The 18,243-nt window shown below is 40.0% G+C and overlaps 1 protein-coding gene across 5 annotated transcripts in view; it reads left to right on the top strand.

Annotated features, from left to right (window-relative positions):
* The first annotated feature begins 978 nt into the window (after nucleotides 1-978).
* The window catches only part of LOC137634617 (protein FAM133-like), a 153,317-nt gene continuing 136,052 nt past the window's right edge, over nucleotides 979-18,243 (top strand). For 3 of the 5 annotated variants that reach the window (XM_068367085.1, XM_068367084.1, XM_068367082.1), the window contains exon 1: nucleotides 981-1,283. In XM_068367085.1, coding sequence (XP_068223186.1) covers nucleotides 1,167-1,283 — 117 coding nt within the window. In that variant the 5' untranslated portion in view covers nucleotides 981-1,166. Of the gene's footprint in view, nucleotides 1,284-18,243 lie in introns of all 5 variants that reach the window. The other 2 variants (XM_068367086.1, XM_068367083.1) reach the window with 2 other exon arrangements.

Genomic DNA, 18,243 nt, shown 5'->3' with positions numbered 1-18,243 from the left:
AACAAAAGTTACGATCAATCACTGCTGAGGAAGTTATAGCCAATCAGAAGTATTTATACGTTGCTGTTAAAAAAGTCTGAATTTGGATGAATTTACTACTCTAGATGCTAGCTACTGGGGACGAACCTAAAGTTTTTTTTTTCGGTTTTAAGGGAATTCTTTTTCCAGAATATATAAACAGTCTCTTGTAAGAGGTTTTTATAACATCCTATCATATTAATAAATTCTGATTATGAAATGATCATTTTGTTTCATAAAAATACGTCCATTTTATAACGGTCAGTTAGTTTAGTTTTACAAGAAGCCCATAGCAGCCGTTCTAAATTGGATTTCAATTAGAGAGAAAGAGAGATTCCGTTTCTTTTATCAACAGTTTTAGTTATTGGTAATAAGCATTTTGTTATGAGAGAGAGAGAGAGAGAGAGAGAGAGAGAGAGAGAGAGAGAGAGAGAGAGAGAGAGAGAGAGAGAGAGAGAGAGATCTTATATATAAATATACACTGTTTTTGAATAACTATGGGTAAAAAAGTTTCGTGGGCGAAAACATAAATTCGTTGGAAACGTCCACCATCCAGCAACCTTCCTTTCTATTTCCTTACTTTGTTTTTAGCCCTCATTTCCTTTTATGTACATTTCTACTTCTTCCACACTTATTTTGTACTTTTAAATCTTTTTCACGCTTTCCCCCGGAATCTATAAGGTTTTCTTATTCTCTTTCCCTACTCTTTTCCCCAAGTAGTTACAATGTTGTGGAATTGTGTAATTATTTACAGGCAATTTCTTTCTTGTTTTTTACCGGCCATACACATGTTTTAGATATCAGTCACCTGTATACTGTTGACAACGGTTGTTAATGCATTTATTTCATTATATTATACAGCATGCCTTTCAGTTTCTTAATTTCTCTCTCCATTTCAACATTGGCTAGCAAAACAAAACAATGGAACTACTCAATGAGCCGTTAGAGAGAATCATTCGTATTACTAATACTACCCGAGTACCCGACCGTGTCCCGGCAAGAAGATCAATTTCAAACTTCAAATTATCAAATTGTAGTTACGAAGCTGGATCGCGTGCATTGTCTACTGGTTAAAGCAGTCTAACGAGATTTTGTGCCAGAAGTAGATTAACTACAACAGCAAGAAGTATATTGAACTAAAGAAAAAAATGGATTCCACTGATTTAAATTGTAGTTCAAATTCAACAGACTCCAATGCTAGCGCACCGGTGTCGACTGGAAGCTTTTATGGCAAAAAATTAACATGTCCAAAGGTGCAGGTTAAGGTAAGAAATGTGATTGTTAAATCCAACACTCTAATTTGGGTTTTATTCTAGTTACGGCCGGAAAAAAACTTGGGTTTTATTATAGTCACGGATGGGAAAAAAACTTGGGTATTATAGTTACTTACGGAAAAAACTTTGGTTTTATTATAGTTGCGGACGGAAAAAGCTTGGCTTTTATTAGTTACGGACGGAAAATAGTTAACTTGGACTTTATTAGTTACTGACGAAAAAAAAAAACTTCTACTATGATACAGGAGTTTCTTATCGAAGAAACGTACATTTTCTTCGAAAAGGACACTTATTCACTGCAAATAAAATCTTAATTATTTTATATATCTATATCCACCGATAATGGGGGTCCCCCAGTGGGGGTAGTTTGTAGCGCTACGGCCAAGCGTCCTAATTTGCTTCTTATCGCTCCGACTGTTATCTTGTATAGAATAAAAATGTTTGGAAATGGTCTACGGATCTTAAATATGTGCTTAAACGCTCACTTTTATGTTTTTTGCCGAAAACCCTAAATTACCTGAAAATTTGTGGCTCGAGTTCTTACTCTGGCCACGAATCTTCTCGCTCCCGTAGTAGGTAAGGGGGGGGGGGGTCCGGGGGGGACGAAGCCCTCCTGGGTAAGGATACGGCTATTAGCATAGGTTAAGTGGGTTCTTTAAGTTAGCTTCTCCCGCCAAAATCGTTTTTAGAACGACGGCCAGTTCAATATATTCCTGTTTTCTAGGAACTCGATTTTAGAATGACGGCCACTGTCCACCCCACTTTATAATATTCCCATTTTCTATGAATGAAAACGGATCTGGCCGTCACCCTACAAAGGCTCCCCCAGTGGGATCTCGTGGTTTTGGGTGGGGAAAACATTACCTATCCTCGTTCTTGACGGTTTAACGGGTTTTCGGTTTATTTTCTGTTGAAATGAAGGTCAAATTCTGTGAAAGCACATTATTTGCTACAGGAAAAACAATTTTTTCCATTCAAAATGTTGTTCCGTCTGTAACTAATTTTTGACGGGGGTGAAATTATAGGATAGTACAATAAATGGTTTGATGAAAATAACATTATGGTGTTTTGGACGGTTTGGGGTGTATGTATGATAGCTGGCACCTGTGCGTGTGATGATGGCTGACCAAGAATACGGCAGTGTAAGGGTGGGCCGTTAGCCCCTGCTTTAGGTAAGGACACGGCTTATAGGTTAGGTTAGTGGGGAGAGTTTAGGGTAGGTTGGTGTCCACGTTTTATGGATGCAGGAGGAACTGGTCTCTTGATATATAAAGGCTCCGAACTATTTTTTTGTTTACGATTTCTTGCGGAAATCCTTAGGTTTGTTATGGTCAGGTAATTGCAATTACTGAAAAGCTATGGGTCTGCGCTAGGTGTTATCATGAATAATATTCAAAATACCTTAACCCTTTTACCCCCAAAGGACGTACTGGTACGTTTCACAAAAGCCATCCCTTTACCCCCATGGACGTACCGGTACGTCCTTGCAAAAAAATGCTATAAAAATTAGTTTTTCATATTTTTTGATAATTTTTTGAGAAAATTCAGGCATTTTCCAAGAGAATGAGACCAACCTGACCTCTCTATGACAAAAATTAAGGTTGTTAGAGCAATTTAAATAAAATATTCTGCAAAATGTGCTTGGAAAAAAATAACCCCCAGGGGGTTAAGGGTGGGAAATTTCCAAATACCCCGGATGTAAAAGGGTTAAAATACAGTTTACCAGTCTTACATTGTTATTTATATCAACTTTTTTAAACTTTATATCCACCAGTCATTGTCAACAAAATTCAGTCATTGTAAAAAAAAAAAAAATAGGTGCCATATGATAAAAAACTAATACAGTAATCTACGTGAAACACGATCTTAATGCTTGAGCTTTTGTTGGTAAAATTTTGGTACTTTACCGTCCAGCAATTTTTGTATAACATTTTTTTTACGTTGGTTTTCTTTTTGTTTATGTTCTGATGTTATCTTCCACAAAACTGTCATTTTCTGGTTACCAACACCCAACATAACTCCCCAACAGTAATTGGTGAACACCAGGTGGGGATTGTGGTTTTGGGCGGGATAAAATAAAAGCTAACGAATTACGGAAGATGAAAACGATAGAAAAAAGAAAAGTTTTTTCATGCAAAAATAAGGGGTTGAAACCTCTATGGACTAACTGCAGCAGTTAACTCTCAAGCACCATCTCTCTCCAGTTGCGTTTTCTTTCTAGCTCCATTTTTATTCGAACACAGACCTCTGATTCTTTAACATGACATGATTTTAAAAGGGGAATTAACATAACACCAGCTAGCCTAAACTTCCCCACCCAATCTCACCTAGAAGCCGTATCCTTAACTATCCCCTGCAACTATCCTCTTAGACAGCCGCATCCTTAGCTTAAGGTGAGACTTAGTCTGCAATGACTCGCCTTAATAGTCGGAGTCTGAGTACTGTATTTGAAAGTAAACCGCTCAAGTGCATTGTTTAATGAATTGCAAGAAAAAATAACCAAAAGGAGTGATTGATATATCTGGATTCTGATTGGCCAATTTCAAGTAAAGGTCCGATAAACAGGAGAGAAAAGCATTCTGCATTTTTGCGCTTGTGTAAACAAATGAACAAACTAATGATCAACCAAACAGCTCACCAAAATCGAAGAGCCAATACAGTAGTAAGGCTTTTGGAGAAGGTACAGCATTTCCATTATAACATACAGTTGAGTGTGTGGAGCTTTTGCACATTTAGGGCTGATTCACACCTGACACTCACGCTCAAGTCACGGTCAAGCTCTCACTCAGCTCATTTTACTGGTGTGTTTTGTGTTGGCATTGGTGACCCATGTGTGATTTTTCGGCTCTAGAATTAGCGGGTATAGCTCTCGCTCAAGTTTGAGCACGTTCAAAATATCTTTTGCTTTGATCGTGAGCTTGACTGTGACCGTGACTGGAGTTGAGCGAAAATGATTGACTGGATGGTTGGAATACTCTCCATGTTTATCATTAAAGAATATTTGAGCGCGATCAATTGCGTGCACGTGAGTGTGAGTTTGAGTGTCAGGTGTGAATCAGCCCTTAGGCGAAAATTGTCACAGTGCGCAATGGGGAAGAGTTAGTCTGGAAACAAACACAAATGAATGAGAGCAACTCTGTGATATTGTGAAGATAAACAAATCACTAAGAAAAATTCCATGCTTCCTGTAATTTGATGATTTTTTTCTTTTATTATGTATTTTTGCAGGTAATTATTGAGGTGGTGTATTTTTTACGTGTTTTATCTGAGGAAAATGTGAATTACAACAAAAGAGGGCAATGGGAGACTACCAAAATTTAACCATTTTGTTGGCAGTACTTCTGTATGCATAGCAAACATGACTTTTCAATCCCATTTTTTATGTAGTCTTTTGTAACCGTATTCATCGTACTAAAAAGACATTACTTTAACGAGTGTTTGTGCTGTAACTATAATACAAACCAACGCTATTTTTGAGGTATTACTTTTGGCGAAGCTGAATTAAGAGCCATTAGATTTTCAGCAAGGGTTAACCACCCACCTGCTAGCAAGTGGTGGGGATTAGTAGCTACCCCTCTCACTTATACACCTGTGTTTGTTACTCAGCTTGCTTGGAGATTGGTTGATACCGCTCTCCCCTCACAAAATTTTGACAGTCAATATTAATATTTTTACTTTTTCTTTGTGTTTCTTCTTGTCAGCGATGCAGACCTGCCCAGGACCTGAGGGCCGCTCTTGCGGGACTTTTATGTCCTCGGTAGACACTTTTGTGTCTTGCCTGTAGTGGTTAATGGTGTGATAGTAATAACATTTGTGCTGAATGTTGGGAGTGATCTGCCTCCTAGGGAGAAAGGTTTGGGTGCGAACGGAAGTAGGCTTAAAGGTATTAGTCTTCTTCGGGGTCTTCCTCGAAGCAGAAGAAACCCAAAGCTTCTTCAGCCCCCCAACCTTCCTGTAAAGCTCCTGTCCGGCTGGTTTCCTCTGGGGAGCCGTTGAACAGTAGCACAGGACAGTTAACTCGTAGGACAACCTCGTTTCTAGAGAGACTGCTGCTTCCTTAGTGAAGTGGCCCTGCTTCTCGCCCCGTGGGAGTCCTTGATTCTTTCTGATATTTTTCAGGTGTAGCCGTCCCTGGGATTGTCAGGCCCTTCTTCAAAGCAGGTATTGTTGCAACTCCTTCAGCGGGGTGCAGAATGGCAATGTTTTTTCCTCCTCGGAGTTAGACCCGTTGGCCCTGCTCAGGGTTGATCTTCTTAACCCTGAGGAGTTCTCTGCGGCCCTGCTTCACTCTCCACTCCTGCCGCCGTTGTCGAGAACTGCGATCCCCTCCTCGCCGATCATCCTTCGGTGGCGTAGCAAAGTCTGAGGCAAGACTCTCCTACGGGTGATCACCTCTCTCGTGCGTGAGAAAGACCACCTATAGAGACACCCCTTTGGAGGCCTGCCAGAGACCAGCTTGCTGGTCAGCGCTCCCCTGCGTAAGCTTGTCCTCACTGGAAACGAACTCGCAGAGTTTGTGGCCCTCTTTGTCGCCTTAGACGTTCTCCTTCGCCTTTGGTAAAGAGATGGCTGTTTGGCTCTTTATCTTGTGCTGCTGAACGGTCCCCTTCGGAGGATCTGCCGTAGTAGTGGTTTGTGAATTGTGGCCAGATGTAGCATGTAGACTGCCTAGTGTCCGAATGCCGATCACACTCCAACTTTCACTACACAAAAAGATAAAACGGTGGAATACCCAAAAACCTGGGCAAAAAGTAAACAGTCAAGAGAACTGGGCACTGGGCACCACCCCTTGATTTTTTTATACTGGGCAAGGGGACCCAGCTAGAACCTCAAATTTCCCTATTATCTTCTCTTGTCTTGAGCTTGCTGAATAAACAGGTGGTGAAAATCCACAGTAGTAGTAAATAGCTCTATCTTCTTTACGTAAGGTCTCTTCAAGCCTAAGTAAACTTTAGGAACATTAGGAGAAAGGGAAAAAAATTCTAGGCTGGTAACAGGACACATTGTAAAAAATGTATTGAAAGAGGCTTATCAACAAAAGAATTTATAAAAAAAAAAATGAACAGTACAAAAAAAAGTACATCAATGAGAAAATTTCTCTTGCAAGAAAAAACTAGTATCCCCTTACCCTTGAGCCTCATAATAACAAGATTAGCAAATGATAGGTAAAACCAAAAAAAAACAAACTGCCCACACATTGGACACTACTGTATATGAATACAGTACAAAGTCCCCAGGAACAGGTACCGTAATTCAGTTTGCATTTATTTTGTGAATAAAAAACATCATTTCATCCCAGCCAGGCTAATTCACAATAGTTTTGTCAAATCCCCTTACACTTGGGAATTTCTGTCAATATGAAAATTCAAATACAGTGATGCCTCAGGATACGAAAGTAATCCGTTCAGGATACGGTTTCGTATCCTGATTTTTTCGTATCCTGAGTCGCGTTTTACATGTAAATAGCCTAATCCGTTCCAAGCCTTATGAAAAGACACCATTTCTTCCATAAACACGCTAAACTGTAGTAATAAACATGCAATGCAGCCATTTTTATCATTCAACAATTAACCCAACCGTTAAAAACAGCCTAATCCGTTCCAGAAACCATTATGAGATTATTCAATAATGTAGTTATAGCCTAGTTATCCCCCCCAAGCCCTAAGAAAACGGTCCGTTTTCTTTACTACTGTATAAAAGTTACGGTACTGTATGTAAAGCATTTGGATCAGTGAAGGTGTATTGTTACCTGTACGTACACCTAAATTAACCCTGGATAGGTACGGTCCTCGGACACCCCTTTAAGGGTATACTCGGACGCGAACGACCCCGACGCCAAAAAAAATTCTTGAAAAATCAGTTTTTGCAGTAACCTCCTTTTTTCTTTTGCCAAAAAAAACTTCAATGAATGCTTAAAACAACTGTAAAGATAAATACTACTCATCTGCAGAAAAACTATTTATTATAAATATTTTAAAAAATTAAGTAGAAAAAAAAAGACCTGACATAAAAATTCATAAAAAAAAAGTTTATACATATATACACAAATCCTTTTAGGAATTGATTCTTGAATGTTTAGGACACATCTTGATGTATTTTGGATGAAGTCAGACCCATGGAGGTGAAGATCTGAAATGAGAAAAAAAGGGTAACTTTTTTTGGCCAAAAAAAATTGTCCAAATTTCATGAATTTTTTTGGGTACCCAAATGAAATAGGAAGTGGCTAATTATTTTAGGGAATAAACATATGTTATCCTAAAATAGAAATATGTAAAAAAATCTTCATTATTTTGTAAATTACATTTATATCAGGGGCCATATCTAAAGGTAATTTTTTGAGTACTTGGAAATTTCGTAAAAAAATACATATATTTAATATATAATATGATATTTATGCAGGTAAAAATATACCAAAATATCACAAATTCTATAGGGAACAAGAATATATATAGATAGGGCAGCTTACGCTTCGGATATGTCCACAAAATGGCCGCCAACCACACTGACTCAGACTCCCTAATCTGCCACTTGAAATGTAGGAAGGGTATGTCAATTTCAAGGTGTTATTTACTAATCTAATTATTATTGGATATGCATAAAAATTGTATGGATAATTGTCGATTATTTTACGACTATAAAATTAAAATTCTGACCCAAAAAATTTTTTTTGAAGGGAAATAAAATCGAAAAAAAAAATGTAAAACAATATTTTAGCTAAAAAAATTTGATGATATTCAATCAAAAAAAAAGTAAACAAAATTTTCCGACAAATAAACATCTAGAGGAATCATTACTCTGTGATAGTTCCTTAGTACGTAGTAATTTTGAAAGAATTGGGAAAAAACGAAAAAATGGCAATCACCGGAAAATCGAACACATACCTATATATACGCCATATCTGGCTAAAAAAAAGATAGGCATGGGTAGCCAGATCATCTAGAAACACTTTCCAACACTATAAAAATATAAGTTTTGCGACACTACTTGCCAATTCCTTACGGTAACATGACTAAGCAAAAAAATGCAAAACAAATAAAAAGGGGCACTCATGGAAAAATGGCCATTCTAATATACGGCATTTCAGAAAAAAAAAATTTCAGCCACGTGCTAGGCAAACCATCAAGGCATATTTTCCGACAAATAAACATATAAATGAAATATTACTCTGTGATAGTTCCTTAGTACGTAGTAATTTTGAAAGAAATGGGAAAAAACGAAAACATGGCAATCACAGGAAAATCGAACACATACTTATATATACGCCATATCTGGCTAAAAAAAAAATAGGCATGGGTAGCCAGATCATCTAGAAACACTTTCCAACACTATAAAAATATAAGTTTTGCGACACTACTTGCCAATTCCTTACGGTAACATGAAAAAGCAAAAAAATGCAAAACAAATAAAAAGGGGCACTCGCGGAAAAATGCCCAACATTCTAATATACGGCATCTCAGATAAAAAAAAAAGACATGCACGTGTTAGCCCAACCATCAAGGCACACTTTCTAACACATAAACATGAAAAAAAAATCAATAATATACGGCAATTCCTTACTACGTAGTAAATTTTTACAAATATTGAAAAAAAAACAGAAATTGGCAACCGCAGTTAAATACCCAATATACCAATAACTACGTCGTATCTGACAAAAACAAAATCACGCATGGGTAGCCAGATCATCTAGACACACTTTCCAACATTAAAAAAGCAAAAGTTTTACGACACTATTTCGCAATATCTTACGGAAAAATGACTTGGCAAAAAAATGAAAAAAAATGAAAAAGGGGCACTCGCGGTAAAATGGTCCTCGTGGTGATGAACGACATTTTAACTAAAAAAAAAAACATGCACATGGTAGCCAAACAATCCACCAAGACTTTCCACAACTGATAACCTATACAAGTTGCACCATTCTACGACAATTTCATAATACGTAATAACTTTGATAATTATGCAAACTACCTCAGAAGGGTAAACTCGGACGCGAACGACCCCGACGCGTCTCAGAAATCGGGGAAGGAGTACAGCTACAGCAATGCACATCTGGACACTACTAGAGCGTGTAGGGGAGACACCTCCTGCAGGTCGATCACCCACAAATTCAGTCACAGGGGTGAGTCACGTGAGAAAAACCTGTTTTTTTTTGACGCTCGGGGTCGCAAACGACCCACCGTACCTATCCAGGGTTAAGGATTGATACCCTGAAAAAAAGGTTACAGTTAATTAGTGTAACAAAAAAGTTGAAACTTACCTTTTGATTGAGACGATGTCCGATAGCGAAGTAGCGGGAGAGGAGGATGGCATAAGGCAGAAAACGTAACAAGTGACAGACTACGTACAGTAATTTACACACTTAACACATTAACACTTAAACTTTACGATATAAAAAAAATGGCAGAAATAATTAACACTTTGCATTACGTATGGAAAACTATAAAATGAAAGAAAAAATTACTTTAACACTTAACGGTAACATAAAACTTAAAATAGAATTTTTTTTTTTGCTTTTTTATAACTTTACGTTTTTCATATTTTCTAAATCTCTTCTACTTCTTCATCACTTTCTTTTTTCTGTTTCTCTTCTTTACTTTCACCTTCTAATTCTTCATCACTTCCTCTTTTCTGTTTCTTTTCTTCACTTTCACCTTCGTCTTGGCCTACTAATACCGCTGGCCTCTTTGATAAGAAACTATCCATTGAAGCTTGTTTCTGCCTACTTTTCAACACATTTCTAAAATGCGTTAGGCAAACGTCATTGCAGTGTTGAAGCGCACAGTTGGTATAAACTTTTTCTGGATGTTCCTTTTTGACGTAGTCTGCCATTTTATGGAAACATGCGAGAATTTCCTTAATGTCTGCCATTTTCAAAGGTGTAACATCCTCCTCATCACCGCTAGAGAACTGCTCTTGAACAACACTCACTTGCATCGTCTCCAACTCCTTCAGGTCGTCCGTCGTCAACTCCTCGTGGTGCTCCTCGATAAGTTCATCTATATCCTCGGCGCTAACTTCCAGCCCCATGGACGTACCAAGATGTACGATGTCAGCCACCTCAGACTGCTGAATGGGTTCAGGATCGTCAACGATCTCGGGTTTGCCTCCAGGCTTCCCGAACCGCTCGAAGTCTCGTGCAGAGACAGCATCAGGCCACAGCTTCCTCCAAGATGAGTTCAGGGTACACCTCGAAACTTCCTGCCATGCGAGATCGATGAGTTTAAGGCATATCACGATATTAAAGTGATCTTTCCAGAATTCACGCAGAGTGAGGTTTGTAGTCTCTGTGACTTGGAAACATCTCTGGAAGAGATGCTTCGTGTACAATTTTTTTAAATTTGAAATAACTTGCTGGTCCATGGGCTGGAGGAGAGGGGTGGTGTTAGGCGGTAGATATAGGACCTTTATGAAGGAATACTTGGCCAGAAGATATTCCTCACGGCCAGGAGGGTGAGCTAAAGCATTGTCCAACACCAGCAGACATTTCATAGGGAGGCGGTTTTCTTCCAAATATTTTCGGACAGTCGGACCGAAGCAGACATTCACCCAATCAATGAAAAGTTGCCTCATTACCCAGGCTTTAGCATTCGCCCTCCACATCACGGGAAGGTTCTCCTTGATGACTTTGCGGGCTTTGAAAGCTCGGGGATTTTCTGAATGGTACACCAGCAGGGGCTTTATCTTGCAGTCCCCACTGGCATTTGCACAAAAAGCAAGGGTAAGCCTGTCCTTCATAGGCTTATGTCCGGGTAGCCTCTTCTCCTCCGCCGTGATGAACGTCCGACGCGGCTTTTTCTTCCAAAAAAGTCCAGTTTCGTCGCAATTGAAAACTTGCTGCGAACTGTAGCCTTCTTGCAGAGTCAACTCGTCGAACGTTTTAACAAAGGCTTCGGCGGCCTTCGTGTCCAAGCTGGCTGCCTCCCCATGCCGTACCACTGAATGAATGCCAGTCCTTTTCTTGAATTTCTCGAACCACCCCCGAGAAGCCTTGAACTCTGGGGGTTCCTGCTGGGATGTTCCTTCTCCTGCCCCTTCTTCGGCCTGAGAACGCACGAGATCACCGAAAATGGCGGAGGCCTTCTGGCAAATTGTAGTCTCAGTGATGGTGTCTCCTGAGATCTCTTTATCTTTGATCCACACAAGAAGCAGCCTCTCCATCTCGTCATGCACGTGGGTTCTCTTATTGGAGAAAATAGTGATGCCCTTAGAAGGTGCCGCTGCTTTGATAGCCACCTTCTGCTTCAGGATGGTGCCTATCGTAGATGGATTCCGGCCATACTCCTTGGCGATCGCACTTAAACGCATGCCAGACTCGTACTTTTACGATTTCAAGTTTCGTCTCCATCGAGAGCATCGTCGTCTTCTTTCCTTCGGCAACATTCTTGGGATCCATGGTTACAGTAATACGTAATATAATACTCTACGTACGTTATATACAGTACTATGTATAGTAAACACTAATACAGTACAGTGCACAGTACCGAATGTTTAATAACGATAACACGTGGCGTATGAATGTACTGTATATTAACACTACGTCAAACAAGCGAAAGCACACAATGTCTGTTAACAATACTGCGGTCGGAACGAAAAGAGAGAGAGAGAGATGAACGCCCGTGTGTAAGCAAGCTGGGATAGTTGCCGACCAATAGGAAAGCGGGATCATATGGCGTCAGCTAGCATCTGAGTAGGGAGATAACCAATGGGTGAGCGGGAGGCTGTAAGTGAGTCTACCCAAGTTCAAAGTCTGGTGGCGCGCGCTTTTTAAAATTACTCTCGGCGAAGAGTTGGGATCTCGTAAGGTTTTCGTATCCTGAAATTTTATTCGTATACTGGGGCATAAAAATCTTCGAATCACTTCGTATCCTGAATTTATCGTAAGCAGAAACCTTCGTATCCAGAGTTATCACTGTACCTGCATAATGCTTCATGTGGCACTCAAAAAAACAATTGAACTTGTAATTTATAAGCTTTGTATACTGAATAACAGAGACGAATATGTCTCTTGTTTGAGTTCACTTGTGTTCTATAAAGTGCAGCTTGAATTGATACATGAGCATAGTCAGCAGGTAAACACTTTCAATCAGAATGGATATCGCCCTACAATAAATTTCTATCTTATGATCTGACACTGTGTTCAGGGCACCGCTACTCTCGACATAGCCACTTCTAGTCTGACCAGGGAAGTAAACGGGTGCAGGATTATGAAATATTACTCCAATACTAGTTGGCATTGTTACTCCCGTATTCTAATGCTTGTAACAGCTATTCTCTCACACCTCTACTTGACTCCCTAGTGTGTGTAGGGTATTGCAATTACCTGTTAAGAGAAACAATAACCGATTAAGTTATTTTTTGGGAGGCACTTGTGGCTTACTAACTAAATTTTACAATGAATTTTAATGACAATTTTGAACGTAACATGTATTTTTTCTAACACACAAACCATAAAGTTTTCGTTTTCATACAAACCCTTATTCATTGTGGTGTCTTGCTTCGTAGTAAAAGATAACTTGGGTAATGAGGATGTTCTGAAGCAGTTTGAGGATCTTTCAGGATTTGGTGCCAAGGGGCTTGAGTTCCTGCATCATCAGACAGTCTCCCTTTGGAGCAGTTGCATCCTTAAGAAATATGATGCGGTCTTGGCACAATGCGCTAAACAGTTGTCTCCTAGGGATGCTCTCAGTTAAAGGAATTTCAACCTGGTGTGCTCTCACCCTCTTTTTACTTCTCCAGACAGGACTGAAAAAACAAGTTACAAGTACACTTCTCTTCTGAGGAGATCTGCGGCACCAAGGAAGCCTGTCCCTCAACAGCCTCAAAGGAACTCGGCTTTCGAACAGGCTGATGAGAAGAGGTCCCTTTCTCTTATGGACTTCCAACAGCCCAGGAGACAAGATCCTCAGCCCACCTTTCTCTGTAGAGGATACTCCTCTGGCCAAAAGTCGTGGCTGCAGGTCTCCCGCTATGGAGAGCAAATGCCCCAGCATACCACAGGATTGGGGACGCCTACAAAGCCATTGGCGCAGGTGACAGTTCTTCAGGGCTGATCTCTGGACTGGAAGTTCTGCGTTCAGGGTATTGTGTCCCCTTCGTTGACTGCCCACCCCCTCGTGACGCGAGACCCTGAAAGTCCGACCATTTTCTTTCAGAGTATCTGTAAAGGACCTCCTTTACAAGAGGAATTATCAAAGATATTTGCCAAAGGAGTTGTGGAATAAGACTAATATGACTCCCCAGGCTTCTTCAGCAATCTCTTTTTAGTATAGAAACTGAAGGGAGGTTGGAGACCTGTCATAGCCTTGTCCCATTTGAACCTGTTTGTCTTATAAACAAGATTCAAATTGGAGACCTGGTAACTGTTCTTCAGGTCATCAGGAAGAACATCTTCCTGTTGACCATAGACCTGAGAGATGTGTACTTTCAAGACCTCATCCATCCAGAATTTAGGAAGTGCCTGCAGTTTCCCTTCGGAGGCAGGATCTTCCACTTCAAGGTGCTCTGCTTTGGCCTTTCCATAGCACCTTAGGTCTTTACCAAGATCTTTATCCTTGTCTCAGTCTGGCCTCATGTCATAGGCATCAAGCTTCAGAGATATCTGGATGGCTGTCTTCTCCTGGCAGTCTCGAGCTTTGCTTATTAATCACAGAGATCTCCTTCTCGACTTCAATTTGAAGTACAGTGAACCCTCGCTACTTCGCGGTTCGACAATCGCGGATTCACCACTTCGCGGGGTTTTTCCATAACCCATATATATATACATTTCGCGGATTTTCCGGAAAATTCAAAAATACCGCAAAACCTGAAGACCCCCAAATACGATATTTTGTTACCTGTAATTCCATTAATACTGTAATTAGTAATATCTGCTCTTACTGATTGTTCATTGCATTACATATGATATATAATTCAGCACAGAAAGAAATAAAACACGAAAAGAGAGTGTGATCATACGATAATTCAGTACTGTACTGTATACAGTACGAAGTAAAATTAAATCGAACATGAAACGCAAATCAGATGCAGTCATACCATATTAGAATGGTGTGTACTGTAATGGATGTGCTTCTTTTCCATGAATCTTTTGTATGTATACGTACGTAGTACAGTACTGCATCCAATAATATTCTTTGTTGCAAAAATCACATTTCGAATAAGCGTACGAGAGAGAGAGAGAGAGAGAGAGAGAGAGAGAGAGAGAGAGAGAGAGAGAGAGAGAGAGAGAGAGAGAGAGAGAGAGAGAGAGAGGCGTAAAATAGCGTACGTAAAGCTGTATTATTATTATTATTGTTATTATTATTATTGTTTTTGTTGTTAATAAAATTATTATTGTTATTATTATTATCATTATTATTATTATTACTGTACAGTATTATTATCATTATTTATTATTATTACGGTATTGTACTTAATCTACGTACGTTCGGTATGCGCGGGGCATCTTCTATGAGTAGGTAACCAACGCATCATAGTACTGTAAGACGGGTTGTGATTGGTTCAAGCGCTGATAGATGACGAATCAGAACTCAAGTTTTGTTATCTAGCCTGTGATTGGTGTTTTGCCCGCATCTCCTACCCGCAGCATCAAAGTTCTCGCGGGGCTGGATCGTTCACTCTCTGTTACCGCGTATCGCTGAGTAGACGTTCTTAAGTTTGTGAAGTTTAATCTGTGCTGTGTGCGACCTTTTTAAGTTGAACTTTTTGTTACTGTAATGGCTCCCAAGCGTTCTGCTTCTCTTAAGGCTGGTAGTGAGCCTAAACGCCACCGAAGGATGATGACGATAGCTGAGAAGGTTACGCTTCTCGACATGTTAAAAGATGGTAGAAGTTACGCGGCCGCCGGCCGCCATTTTGGCATCAACGAATCTACTGTTCGCTATATCAAGAAGGACGAGGCGAACATTAGAAAGACGGCTGCAATCACCTTTAGCAGATCAGCGAAGCGAGTCGTTACAACGCGTAATAAAACGATCGTACGCATGGAAGGTGCTTTAGCTGTGTGGATTGCCGACTGCCGGAAGGAGAACATAGCGTTGGATACGAACACCATCCAAACAAAGGCTTTGAGTTTATATGAGAATTTTGCTGCAAAGGAACCTAAAGACGACGACGGCAACCATGCTGAAGATGATGATGATGCAGATGATCCTCAACCAGGGACATCCACTGATTCCCAGCCTCAGAAACGTTTTTCCGCAAGCAAAGGATGGTTCGCGAAGTTTCAGAAACGCTTTGCCCTGAAAAGCGTTTCCCTGCATGGGGAGTCTGCTTCCGCTGACACTGCCGCTGCTGAAACTTACGTGAACCAGACGTTCAAGAATATTATCGCCGAAGGTGGATACAAGCCGGAACAAGTCTTTAATATGGATGAGACTGGCTTGTTTTGGAAGAGAATGCCGTCGCGAACTTTCCTGTTCAAAGAGGAAGCCAAAGCCTCTGGCTTTAAAGCATTCAAGGATCGCGTTACCCTCGTGATGTGTGGCAATGCTGCTGGATTTTTGTTAAAGCCGGGGCTTATTTATAAGTCGAAAAATCCTCGCGCTTTGAAAAATAAAAATAAGAATCTCCTTCCCGTGTACTGGATGCATAATCAAAAAGCATGGATTACGAAGATGCTGACCTCCAACTGGTTCCATCAGTGTTTTATCCCGCAAGTCAGCAAATATCTCTTAGAGAAGGGCTTGCCATTCAAGATCCTTCTCCTTATGGATAACGCTGGTGGACACGCAACTGACCTGTCGCATGAGGGCATTCAGGTTGAGTTCCTGCCACCCAACACCACGTCATTAATTCAACCGATGGACCAGGGGGTTATCAGGGCGTTCAAGGCCCTCTACACGAAGAATACCTTGGCGGACCTCGTTGCGTGTGTGGATGCTGCCCAAGATGACGAGGATGAAGATTTTAACTTGAAGGCGTACTGGCGGCAGTACACCATAGCCACGTGCCTGCAGAATATTCAGAAGGCACTTCAAGAGATGAAACCTGCAACCGTGAATGCGAGCTGGAAGAAGTTGTGGCCCGATATTGTTTACGACGACAAGGGATTTACTCCGTCGGAAATCCAACACTCTGTAATACGGAAATCTGTGCAGTTGGCTGCCATAATTGGAGGTGACGGGTTTGGCGACATGACGACTGAAGACGTCGACGAGTTGTTGGACTGCCATTCCCAGCCCCTAACTGACGCAGACCTCGAAGACCTGACGAAATCTGCAAGTGAGGAAGAGAGTGGTACCCAGGAAGAGACCCAAGAAAATGTCGAAGAAACGGGCTTAACATTAGAACGGCTTGCCAAGGCCTGCAACCATGCGAAGGAGTTGAAAGAAATGTTGCAAGAGTGGGACGAGGATATGGTTCGCTCGATGCAATTCTGCAACAAGGTTGATGACATAATGACTCCCTACAAAATGCTCTTGGATCGAAAAAAGAAGCAGCGGCAACAACTTCCGATCACAATGTTCTTCCAGCCTCGCAAAAAAGAGCCAGTTTCTCCTGCTAGTACGCCTTCGGAAGAAATTGAAGTTTCCCAGGAAGAAGTTGAAGAGGTGTCCCAGGAAAAGACACCTCCGTCTGAAGAGACGTAAAATACTATCATTGGCTGCACAGTAGAACACATCATCAGCTTCATCATCATCATTTCTACTGTGCAGCAAATTCATCGCCATCACCATTCAAGTTTTTCTTCAACTTCTTTCGTGGTGAGTACAGTAACAATCTTTATTTTTTACTTTAATATTCTTACTGTACATTCTAAAACTGTATTTGTGCCTGTTTTATAGTTTAGTAATGTACGTACTGTATGCATTAAGTTAAAGGGAAGGTTTTAAAAGTCTACATGTTGTAACCTATCATATTTTTTTTGTTTAAAATTTACATTTACGTACGTAAAACAATCTCTCTCTCTCTCTCTCTCTCTCTCTCTCTCTCTCTCTCTCTCTCTCTCTCTCTCTCTCTCTCTCTCTCTCGTAAATTGTTTTCCTGCTTTGCTACGTACAATACTGTATAATTTATATTTGTAAGGTAACATATTTTGTAAATGCTTTTACTGTAAATACTGTATGTACTGTATCATTATTTATCACTATCATCATGCGCGTTAAATGCCTTGTTTGTTCTGAGCGTGGTTGTTTACTGAGCGTACACGCCGTCGTTTCAGGCGGCATCATAAAGAAAAACATTTCATTTGGAAGTCCTAAGAAAAATACGTAAACTAAAACATTGGTAATAAACAAATCAACATACAGTACTGTATAATCAATATAATCGATGCAAAAACTAACCTATACATATATGTGTACTGTACACTAAATGAGTTTGTTTCTTCATTATGACCAGAGATGTACGTAAACAAAACATTGGTTGCCATTTTTTATCGTGCTTTTTAGGTGTTTAGGAAACGCATGATATAAAATCGCCTTTAATATTTGTGCCTGTTTTAGTTTAGGGTGCTGTAGTACATGCATTAAGTGTTCTGTACATTAAAGGGTGGTTTGTTAACAGTACTACGTACAAGGGAAGGTTTTAAAAGTCCGAATATACATGTTAAATAAATAGGTAAATATGATGTCACTACTTCGCGGATTTTCACCTATCGCGCCCGCGTCTGGAACCTATCTACCGCGATAAACGAGGGTTCACTGTATTTGGTAAATCAAAAATATGCTTAATAAATATATATCAATCCTCTACATTACTATCTTTTGGTTTTGGAAGATCAGTCGGTTGTATTTGGTGTTATCTAATGAATCAAGGTAACTGACAATGTGTGTGTTCAGGAAGTCAGTGGATTATTTTGACTTAAGTTCTAGCTTTGCTGTATCATTTTCAAGTTAGTACAGTTAAAAAAATATTAGTTACTTTAAGGATTTGTGATTTTGTCATCAAAACTTTATACTGTACAGTTCTTTATTTTGGACCTTTGTTATTTCTTTAAGTATGTAATTGCAATTAA

The sequence above is a fragment of the Palaemon carinicauda genome, chromosome 45 (assembly GCF_036898095.1).
Source record: "Palaemon carinicauda isolate YSFRI2023 chromosome 45, ASM3689809v2, whole genome shotgun sequence".
Lineage (NCBI taxonomy): Eukaryota > Metazoa > Arthropoda > Malacostraca > Decapoda > Palaemonidae > Palaemon > Palaemon carinicauda.
Note: the sequence above shows the minus strand (reverse complement) of the source record. Positions and strands in the feature narration are given on the sequence as shown.